At 38.1% G+C, this 11993-nt stretch overlaps 1 protein-coding gene across 1 annotated transcript; it reads right to left on the bottom strand.

Moving 5' to 3' along the window:
• Positions 1 to 203: 203 nt before the first annotated feature.
• On the bottom strand, positions 204 to 5557 carry LOC133214112 (cell death regulator Aven-like). Its single transcript, XM_061356798.1, has 3 exons — positions 5498 to 5557; positions 1128 to 1482; positions 204 to 380 (listed from the first exon to the last, which is right to left on the bottom strand). Exons 1-3 carry the CDS (start codon positions 5555 to 5557, stop codon positions 262 to 264), a joined length of 534 nt encoding a protein of 177 aa, XP_061212782.1. The 3' UTR covers positions 204 to 261.
• Positions 5558 to 11993: the final 6436 nt, after the last annotated feature.

The following is an 11993-nucleotide window of genomic DNA, read 5'->3' as shown; positions in this document are numbered from 1 at the left end:
CCGTAGCCTGTCTCTTTAGCAAATCCTAATTTCATCACAAATTTTAGACCCTTCTAAGAATATTACACAATTTCCAATCACATCTAGATTAATTTTGGTTGCACAGAACTTAAGGTACCAGCAAAGAAAGCTGGACCTTTGGCAGACTGAAAAAAAAAAAAAAAAGCGAAACATAAAGGAAATAACAAGGAGATCAAAGAAGATTCAACTTTCTACCTAATGTTTGCTATATTCAGTTATTCACAGAAGAAAATCTGAGCTTCAGGAAATCATGCTGTCCAGCCACTCTTCAAGCTCTTCCTCAGTAACAGTTTTAGATGTACTTTGCTGTTGCTGTGATGCTGTACTCTTCTCTTCAGCCATATCTAGTTTTAAAGGGTCTAAAAAGTGAAAAGAACACACTTTAAAATCTGGAAGCAATTCCATACCAGCTCTTCATCCCAGATAATTTTGCTTTTTTAATGTTTTCAGTAACAGCGCTTGCTATATATCCTACATGTTCAGCCATCTTGGACTTAATTTTAAGATAGCAAGAATATCACACACAAAAAATCAAAGATGCTAAAGATTCTTTTAAAGCATGGTGGACTGGGGATGAGTAGTAAACCACCTCCATCAAAACAAACAGCAGTATAGCTTCCAACAATCCAAACAAAAGAAAGGGGTTGCTGATTTTTCTGAAATTGAAACTTTTGCATATGTTTTGTTTCCATACTAAACAATTTTATAAAATCGATGCTAGTACAGTTTGAAAAGAGCATTTATAACAAGCCATCAGAAATAGCTGTCAATTCTTCTGTATGCTAGCAGCGCAGTGAACCAAGGGCCGATAATGTTACAAAAAAGCTTTACCATCCTCTCATTAAAATTCTCTAGTAGTGCTTTATTTTTGTTTTTTTTTTATTTTAAATTTTTCTGATTCACAAGACCAGTGCTGCTCTGCAGAAGGAACTTTAGTGGAGAGATAGAATTCAAAAGAAACAAATGTGTCAGAACATATCCTCAGGTAAATGCAGTATGACAGAGATGATGACAGCAGTACTTTGGCCAATCACAAATTCAAAACATCCAAAAGAGAGAGCAATGGAAATTAAGTAAGGGCATGCTGAGGAGAAAAGATATCTTACCTTTTTCCTTACAATCCATTTTCAGATTTTTCTCAGTCGATACGTTGTAGGATAATGCTTCTGACACGGATCTGTTTTCTTTATCAATGGGGGCATCTAGATTCAGGAGAAGATCTAGTTCTTCATCCAAATGGTCAGTCTCTTGCTTTGATAGTGGATGACCCCTCTGAAAGGGTTCTGCAGTTGTCCTATGACCATTTTTACTTCCAGGCTCTGAAGGAGCATCAGAATTGCCAGTGGCATGGGACACCAACACTGTTTCACTTTGAGCTGGAGCCTGTCGGAACTGAAGCTCTTTCTTGCCATCTTTGATAATTTTAGATTTCATCTGTGGGAGCTCTTCAGGTGTTGATGCCTAAGAGTACAAGAAAGTACTTGAGTCTTCCTCATGATTAACTCCCTTTTTACTATTCTGCTTTGAAATGTAGTTCGTTCTTCCTCCATCTGACCCCTACTCTGCCCTGGTGAGACCTCATCTGGAATATTGTGTCCAGTTCTGGGCCCCTCATTTTAAGAAGGACAGGGACCTGCTGGAGAGAGTCCAGCGCAGGGCAACTAAGATGATTAAGGGAGTGGAGCATCTCCCTTATGAGGAAAGACTGAGGGAGCTGGGTCTCTATAGTTTGGAGAAGAGGAGGCTGAGGGGTGAACTTATTAGTGTATATAAATATATAAAGGGGGAGTGTCACGAGGTTCGAGCCAGGCTCTTGTCAGTGGCAAACAATGATAGGACAAGGGGCAATGGGTACAAACTGGAACACAAGAGTTTCCACTTAAACTTGAGAATAAACTTCTTCTCAGTGAGGGTAACGGAACACTGGAACAGGCTGCCCAGGGAGGTTGTGGAGTCTCCTCTGGAGACATTCAAGACCCGCCTGGACACATTCCTGTGTAACCTTATCTAGGTGTTCCTGCTTCGGCAGGGGGATTGGAGTAGATGATCTTTTGAGGTCCCTTCCAATCTCTAACATACTGTGATACTGTGTGATACTGTGATACTGTTGTAACTTATCTCTCTTTTAGTCATTGCAGCCTGAAATGGTTGGTATTGTTGCTTTTTTCCCTCAGAAGTACTCTAACACAGAGAAGTAATAGAGTCTGGGAAATGAAGGACAGGTTCAGAAATCACTATGATGCCTCCTATCTGTTATTTGTCCTCAGTTTTGTCACTGTCTTGCTGTGTGATCTGGGACAAAAGTAGTTTCCCCTCTGGGTGTCTTGGCTTTTCCATCTCTAATATGGGATTAATAACTTAATCACTGGCCAACTGCTGTGTTTATAGATGGCTGTTCTTTCCTCTGCTCCAGAGCACATTTGAAGAATCAGAGTGTTGTTATAGACAGCTTGCTGTGAGTGTATATGCCCTTCTGATGTATTAAAACCCCAGACAGATACAGCAAATATTCTGGTCCGCAGACGTAAAGATATTTAATACTGTATCATTGTAAAGAGAACTTTACTGGCCACTCAGTAGTAGTAGCTGAAAATTGCACTGGCTCTATGCGACCTTCATCAGCTTACCAAAGGCACGAACACATAATGTCACTATAGTAATTATAATTTTACAGATTGCATATAGTTTTGGAGGTCTAGAAGTAGACATTTATAAAGAAATTACTCAGAGTTACATGACAGTTTGGAAGACTTTGGAAGAGAACAGCCAGTTAAGGTAATGCTTCTCTTTAGGCTTATTTATTTGAGTCTTAGCAATGTCAGTAACAAATCTCTCTTTCAGTAAAGAAATAATTTACCTAGTGGAGTTCCTTATATGTATGGTCGCTTTTTATATTTCTAGGAAGGATTATAAAATTTTGAAATTCATGTGACATTAAATTTTCAAAGAAAAACTCAAAGACTTTTAGCACAATACTGTGGTCTAATATCTTAGGAAAAAAATATATTTTTTGAAGTTGAAATAGATTTTCCATAAAAGTGACTGATGAGGGTGATGATATCCCTCAAGATACAATAGCATTCTGTTTTCCTTGTCTTTCTTGTAGAAAGATTGGTTTAATTTCTGATATTAAATCCTAGGATAACAGTCAATAGCATTTCAGAACATGAGTCCTCAAATATTTATTTGTGATCATTATTCTCATTGCCATGAGGTAAATTTTTGAGGTCCTTATTCCTTAGCACATATTTTTATTATTATTTTTTCTTTATGTATTTCTGGATTATTGTTAACTTGAAAATGCATCTGTGCGCCACAGGATTAGTTTGCCTCCAGCTGACACTCCCATTTTTATATTTTTCACGATGCTGCTCAAGTTTATCAGCTTTCATGTTCACAGTGCAATGTAGTTCCGTATACAGTTATTTTTAGTGATGCTTTAAATTTCAAGTGAATATTTTTGTGCAATAAGTTTAAAATAGTTGGAAAGTAAAAATTGACTTTGGGTAATATTTCTGAATTTATTCAAATGAGAGAGCAAAACCACCTTTGACCTCATTTGAAGATGGAAAATATAACTATGGTGTTCTATAGATGCATAGCTTTTTTAGTGACACACAGAATCTATAAGCTCAGTGTCATCTGTGTATCTTGGGAAAAGACACTGAGAAGAAAATAATAGGCTAACAGGAATGTATCAGCAATTTCAGATGCTTAGGCTACCTTCCAGTCTTACTAATCCCTCCTTTGTTTAGCATGGTGGGTTGTTACTTCTGTGTTATTATAACATAAATGTTAAGACAAGCTGTTTAACTTGTGACAAGGTTATTCGAAATAAAATATGACACAAGAGAGAAAAACATTCTAAAAATCCCGCAGACAGGTTTTTAAATACTATTCTGGCTTCTAAATTATAATCAACACATTCTTATATATTATAGACAACAACTTTGTCTTCTAAGGAGGTGTCCATGTCCCTCTTGTAGTGAGGGGCCCAGAACTGAACACAGGATTTGAGGTGTGACCTCACCAGTGCCCAGTGCAGGGGTATGATCACTGCCCTGGTCCTGCTGGCCACACTATTGCTGATACAGGCCAGGATGCTGCTGGCCTTCTTGACCACCTGGGGCACAAGCTGGCTCATGTTCAGCTCCGTCAATCAGCACTCCCCAGGTCTTTTTCTGCCAAGCATCTTTCCAGCCACTCTTCCACAAACCTGGAGCATTGCAGGGGGTTTTTGTGACCCAAGTGTGATTGTTGTGACCTCATATAGTTGGCCTTAGCCCTTCAATCCAGCCTGTCCAGATCCCTCTGCAGATCCTTCCTACCCTCAAGCAGATCAACACTTCAGCTAACTTTGTGTCATCTGAAAACTGACTGTTGGTGCACTTGATGTACTCATCCATATCATTGACAAAGATATTAAACAGAACTGGCCTAATACTGAAACCTGGGGACTTGTGAGTGGCCACCAACTGGATTTAATTCCATTAACCACAATTCTCTGTGCCTTGCAATCCAGCCATGTTTTTATCTAGTGAAGAATACACCTCTTCAAGCTGTGAGCAGTTTCTCCAGGAGACTGCTATGGGAAAAGCTTTGAAGGTTTTACTAAACTCCAGGTAAACAACGTCCACAGCCTCTCCGTCATCCACTAAGCGGGTCACCTTGTTATAGAAGGGCATTAGATAAGTCAAGCAGGACCTGCCTTTCATAAATGCACTAGTAAATGGGATTGCTTAAAATTATTAAAAGTGGCTCTGTGAGCACTTCCACCAGCTCCCTCAGTACCCTTTGATGAATCCCATCTGCCCCATAGACTTGTGTGTGTGTCAAAGTGGTGCAGCAGGTTGCTAATAATTTCTTTGTGGGTTATGGGGGCTTCATTCTGCTCCTCATCTCCATCTTCCAGCTCAGGGGGCTGGTATCCAGGAAACAACTCATCTTACTATTAAAGACTGAATCAAATAATGGATTAATTACCTCAACCTTTTCCTTATCTTTGTTTCCCTCGCCACATCCAATAAAAGATGGAGATTCTCCTTAGCCCTCCTTTTGTTGGAATATATTTATATAGAAACAGTTTAAATCTTCTTTTCTTGGCAGTAGCCAAATTAATTCTATCTGGGCTTTGGGCCTTCTCATTTTCTCCGTGCATAACCTCACAACATCTCGTAGTCCCCCTGAGTTGCTAGCCTCTTCTTCCAAAGGTCATAAGCACTTTTTTTCCTCAATTCCAGCTGAAGATCTCTGTTTAGCTAGGCCAGTCTTCTTAATGATGAGCTCATTTTTCAGCAGATGGGGATGGTCTGCTCTTGCATCTTCAAGATTTCTTTCTTGAAGGATGTCCAGCGTTCCTGGAATCCTTTGCCCTTCAGGACTGCCTTCCAATGGGCTCTGCTAACCAGTATCCTAAACAAGCCAAGTCTTCCCTGCAAAAGTCTGAGGTAGCAGTTCTGCTGGCTAACCTCCTTACATCTCCAAGAACTAAAAACTCCATCATTTCATGATTGTGTGCAAGACAGCCTCCAAACATCGCATCACTCACAAGTCCTTCTCTGCTTACAAACAACAGGTCCAGCAGGGCACCTTCCCTGGTGACAGCTGGCTTTCTCACCAGCTGTGACAGGAAGTTATCTTCCACACACGCTAGGAACCTCCTAGGCTGTTTCCTGTCCACTGTGTCATATTTCTGACAGACATTTTGTAAGTTGGAGCCTCCCCGGTGAGAATAAGCTTTAGCAATTGTGAGGCTTCCCCCAACTGTTGATACAATATTTCATCTGTTTCTTCATCCTGGCTGGGTGGTCTATAACAGACTCTCATGATATCTGCTCTTTTGGCTTTTCCCCTGATCTCTACCCCTAAACACTCAACCCTTTCATCACCATTGTCAAGCTCTAGACAATCAAAACACTTCTTAACAGACTGGACTATCTCACCTCTCCTTCCTTGCTTGTCCCTTCTGAAGAGTTTATAGCCATCCATTGCAGCACACCAGTTGTGTGAGTCACCTCACCATGTTTCTGTGATGGCAACTGTGTCATAGCTTTCCTGCTTTTTCTGCACAATAGCTTCCAGCTCCTCCTGTTTGTTGCCCATGCATTGGTGTAGGTGCACTTCAGTTGGGCTATTGATCCCACCACCTTTCTGGGGGGAGAAGTGCTACTTCCTACATGACCGTTCTCAGGTGCTTCCATGGTTTCTAACACATCAATGACTCTGCTGTTGCATGGATCACCTCTACCTCAATTGAGACTAAGGATCTCCCTAGTGCGCTATCCCTCAAACACTGGCATGTCACCCCCAGGATTATCTGTTATGAACCTGGTTTTATCCCTTTACTCCTTCAACTTAGTTTAAATTTCCTTCCGTGAAGGAGAGGTTCTATCTTTCAACAGAAGGCCTGGTGTTATGCACACCAAACCATGATCAAAACCCCCAAGTTCTGCCAGTGACACCAGGCTTTCCCCCAGGTATTGATCTGCTGAGTCATGCTCTTTCTTCCTTATCATTCGCTACAACTGGAAAGAGAGCACAACTCTACTTGTGCTTCTGATCCGTTAACCAGAGATCCCAAGGCCCTGCAGTCTCTTTTAATTGCTCTTGAACTTCTTTTTGCAACTTCTATGATACAGTGCATAATTGTCTCAGTTAGTAGAAATGCTCATTAAATAAGGGATAAAATAATTAATAAATTGCATAATGAGCTACATCAACATCTTATTTAATAATGAGAACAATTAAAATTTAGATCAATTTAATGATATCAGAGGGAGGTGTACCCACATTTCTACTAGCAATGATACTGCAATTAGCATTATTAGGGCCAAATTGTGTTTATCCTATATGACTTCTGTGGCAAGCAGAGGCACAAACACAGTGCCATTCATGCACTATATAGTTGATAAAGCTGCTTTTGTGGGTTGTTGCTCACATAAGCAAATGGCCTTAACAGGTGAGACAGAAAGTCCACCTGGTCAGGTGACTGGAGGGTACTGCAATGGTTGCCTCAGAGCAGAAGACCAGAACAAGCATTTCTGGTCATGGCCCTTGTTTTGTCCCAGCTTAATAAGCTTTGCAACTCAGAGGTTTTCTTGGATAGATTTTGTGGGTTTTTTTAGAACACTTTTAGTACAGTTCAAATGGACCTCTGTATCCCTGTAGTCCTTATCAGCTTCATTTAGGGATGCTGGGGATGGACTCTTTATTAGGGACTGTAGTGATAGGACAAGGGGTAATGGGTTAAAACTTAAACGGGAAGTTTAGATTGGATATAAGGAGGAAATTCTTTCCTGTTAGGGTGGTGAGGCACTGGAATAGGTTGCCCAGGGAGCTTGTGAATGCTCCATCCCTGGCAGTGCTCAAGACCAGGTTGGACGAGGCCTTGGGTGATATGGTTTAGAGAGAGGTGTCCCTGCCCATGGCAGGGGGATTGGAACTTGATGATCTTAAGGTCCTTTCCAAACCTAACTATTCTATGATTCTATGTTCCTGATGTACTTGGCAAAGATGGTGAAGAGCTTCTCATCCTAAATGCACATTGAATGAAAAACTCATTTTATTTACTTTTTTGAACTTGCTATGCTTATCTGCTGCTCTTTAGTTCTTAAGCTGAGTGTCCTTTTTACGTCATTAATGATTTTGTAGACCTGTGTCCTCAGGGCTACTGCTCAGGTGAAAATAATTTTTATAACGTGTATGAGATTAGCAGTGCTAGAGCAGAATTAAATCATACCCAGGTGAGAAGGTTTTTCAGGATTATATCTTTTACAGGTAAATCATCTTTACAGTTCATTTTCTCTCCTTCTGATTTTCAGTCATTACCAAAACAATTTTAAAAGCTATATAAAGATTATATGTGTATTCCAATATAAATATATATTTTGAAACCTTCAGTGTTATTGATTCTATTTTGAGAATTCTTTTCAGACTCTCCTACAGTCTTTAAAATTTCTTGTTTGCAGTTATTGCCCCTGTCTGGAGTTCTTTTGTGATCCACGCATTTCAAGTGGAGGTGAGATGTAAACTCTGTGTTTGGCAAGACAAATTACTTGTCCATCAGTCTAAACCAGTGGTTTATTTGTGGTTTAAATGTTAAATTACAAAAATTCATTTCATATTAGGGAGTAGGTTTTCTGAAGGATGATATCAAACGTACATCAAGACATGCAGTCAAAGATGGACTAGCAGCAGTGACTTTCTAGAAGTACAGTGTAATGTAGGAGAGTTTATTTGTCCACAGACAGAGAAACAACCTAGAATAACACAGTGTCCCCAGCTATACAGATTTCTGACAAAAGAACACCACACTAACTTGTTGTAACAAGTGCATAGACCAGGTTGTCTCAAAGACAAACTACAGTCAAAAATTCGCTTTGGAAGTGTAGCTGCCTACCACAGGCCTTTCAATGGTAAAAAGGACACAAAAAGGCACTGGATTATTCTTTCAGTATTGACTAATGCAGTTCTGTTAAGTACAGAGTAACCAAGAGAGCACAATTAAAATAAAAATATCAAATTCCTAAAATACAGAGTACTGCACTTGCATACATACAAAATATATATACTTACATATATTTTTTCTTCTTGTGTTGTTGACCTTGGTAATGTTAAAAATTATGAGTTTTCAGTTCATCTGAAATTGAAGAACTGCAGAATTTGTATACAAGGAGCTGCGTGAATATTTAATCTGATCTCACATTCCTAGGAACAAACAGAGTATCTATTTTCCTTTGGTAAAGGTGAAAGCTGCAGCTCATTTTCAGTTACCTCCTTCAGCAGTTGAGCTTCAGTGAAATGCTAAAAACTATCCCTGCTTCATTTAAATTAATCAAGAATTGCACTTTTAGAAAAACACATTATTAATGGCTTGTCTACCTGAGGGATGGTTGAAATACATTTCTAGTTGCTTACTCTATTTATGGGAAATAAATAGTCATGAAAGAACATGCTTTGTTGATATTAATCTAATTTCTTCCACCTGTTGTGTTATAAGAAATTGAAGAATCCCTGTCAATATCTCTTTTTATCATGAACAAATTGGTGAGTTACAACTTACAATGTTTAACTTCCTACAAAGACCTGCATGCTGTCTTGAAACCAGACTGCTTTCCTAGAAAATACAGAAATACTGAAGACATTTCACTAGAATGGTAGTCATAAAATTGTAAGACATAAAATCTTTATGCAATATTTAAATGGCTCCTCTCCATTCAACAGTTTCATGGTGATAGAAAATATCTATGGTCACCATATGGAATGAAAAAAACCTGTTTACTGATTTTCAGTTTAATTTCTTCAATTGCATCTTGATTATGTCACTTTATTCCACTGGTTAGCTTTAGCTGTCTGATTCCTCAAAGTCAGAAAATACTGTTTATTAAAATAACCTGCTGTGTTTGAGAACAGAAGTATGAGTAAGGCAATACCATTTAAAAGTGTTCAGAATAGAAAACTCTCATCCTCTTCTTTCATTCTCATCTTTCAACCTGTGAGATCCTTTGTTGTAGTGGCAGTGATTATTTCATGAAAGGTCAATAGTAGTGTGCATTGGAGTAAAATGCCTATGTCTGATGGAACACTGTGATCTCTCATGAACATTTCAAGTATCTACCGAAGAATACCTAAGCTCTTGCATGCCTCAGTTCATCTTGCTTACAGATTATACATTTGATTTTATTATTTGCATTTCACACAGTAAAGTTCTAGTTTTTTAAAGAATGCATGAAATTGAAATCGAGCATTTCCATGAAGAGGAATTAGACTTTTAATAGGAATTCCTATGAACACTTCCAGCTCATATTCTCCATAAAGGCTGCAACTTGAAGGAACTAAGAGTATAAATTTATTCAGCGAGTTTTGATCTTTTCAGGATTTTAGTGCAGAACACCCTCTGCAATCTCCAGATGAAAATGCTAATAGTTGGCAACCAGCTGAGTATGATTGAAGCTGCTGTAAAAAGGTGTTTCTTTTTTTCCTGCTAAAGGAATCCACATCAATTATTGTGAGAAATGATACATCTGTAATGCAGTCTTGGATTTCATTCGCTTACTTGCCTATACTAATGATGAATTCACTATAAAATGTCAGAGATGATAGCCTTGTCTTATGGTAATTACCTTTTTGTTCTCTTGTAGACTAAACCTGCTACTGATGATGTTAAGAATGAAAGTGGAGCATTAAAAGAAATTCTAAGATTTAAAAGAACCAATAAATTCTGAATATTAGGAGGAATCTTAGAATGGATTATTTCTTCATGTGTGCCTGCTGATGTCATTTGTAGTAAATTTACACTGCATTTTCCTATTTAGTTGAGTCAAAGTGAAAATGATATCAAAGACTACAAAATTAGGTCAGTCTGAAAAGGTAGCCATAGATTAGAAATGTGAATCGAGCAAAAAATAATAGTTACGTCATAAGGAGTAATTCTCCCTGAGAAAGAATGAGTAATTCCACGGAGACTGCAGGAAGCTAAGAGCATAAAGGGAGTTCACCAATAAAATATATTGCTTGGAATAGCCATTTTTTACTATTAAAAAAAAATTAAAAAAAATCCCTGGTAAACACAAGGCAAACTTAAGTGGCTAGTTCACATGTCAATTTTTTGCAGAAAGTATTAACTTGTTATTTTTATTCAAAGTAAGCCTTCGTTGGTGGAAATAGCTAATAATGACTGCTTTGAGACACAGGTTTTTAATACTTTCATGAAATGAGATCGACAAGAGCTTCTCATTCGGATAATAATCTCCACAAATTGATATCTGCTTGGATGGTCTTAATGGACAAGAAAAGTCCATTTGTGGTCTTTAACACAGAATGCCTGCTGTGCTTCTCTGTGAGTAGAAGTAATTCCCTTTTATTAGATTTCAAGCTAAACATCATAACCTCGTGGTCTGTTATCTCTTATACTTTTCCAAGTATTCAGGTGACATTGTAATGATATTGAATTAAAAGAGGTTACTGTACTATATTTTCTGCTTTAAATCTCTTACATGTGAGATGTGAAAACAAGATTTTACATTAGATTAACATTTCTGACCTCCCCAAAAAATAAATCTGAAAACTTGAAAGAGAAGCTATTATACACTTTATGTCTACTTTCATTTTCCTAAATCCATATAGGTGTTTCTGAGTTATTGCCTTAAATTTTTATTTTCTTTTCAGGCAAGTTCCTGAAAACATCGTATCATAAGAAACACCTCAGTAAATTCTACAGTAGTCTTTATTTTGTATTTACCTTTTTGGTACATAATATTTTTTATTGGTACATATTCAGCAAATGATCTTATTATATTCTATTTTTGCTGCGAAGGAAAGTGCCAACTAAATATTCTGCTGAAGGTTGAATAAACAGTGCAGTGTTGCCACAGTGAATGCCGGATATGTAGCACAGTAATTAAACTCATTAATAAGCTACTAGCACCCAAACACTACTTCTGGGGATCTGTGAAAATCAACATTTAATTCCTGTGTTACTGTTGTGAGCTATGAAAGCTTTCATAGTATTCTTTTTGCTAAAAAGTGAAGGCGCCTGTCCCTGTTTGTATAAGCAGGGAGTTATACTAGGCTCAGGTAAACCAAGAAAAAGATAAAATGACTGGAGATCCAGGAAGAATCTGCTGGTTAACCTCATTTGCTATCAAAGTCCCATAGCATGCCCTCAAAGAAGTTATACCACAGGGGTAGTCATGAACTGCATTACAATTAGGCTTTAATGGTAATATCTCAAATTCTGCTGTATGTCATCTGTAGGTAAAGATTGACTTTTTCCTGGATAGTGTTATAATGCCTATTCTTCTCTTGACATGCTTATGAAAATGTGATTGACCTTCTTAGAGTTTATGTGAGCAGAATCAGGATGGTTATATCTAATTTTTGCTGCATTTCAGCAGGAAACTATTAAAAGGAGGAAAGATATTGTCCATAAAAACTAGCTTGATAGAAAGGGTTTTCTTGCATTGTAATGCCTG

The sequence above is a fragment of the Neopsephotus bourkii genome, unplaced genomic scaffold (genome assembly GCF_033783945.1).
Source record: "Neopsephotus bourkii isolate Nb327-2 ecotype Australia unplaced genomic scaffold, CSIRO-AGI_Nbou_v1 NB_869, whole genome shotgun sequence".
Taxonomy (NCBI): domain Eukaryota; kingdom Metazoa; phylum Chordata; class Aves; order Psittaciformes; family Psittacidae; genus Neopsephotus; species Neopsephotus bourkii.
Note: the sequence above shows the minus strand (reverse complement) of the source record. Positions and strands in the feature narration are given on the sequence as shown.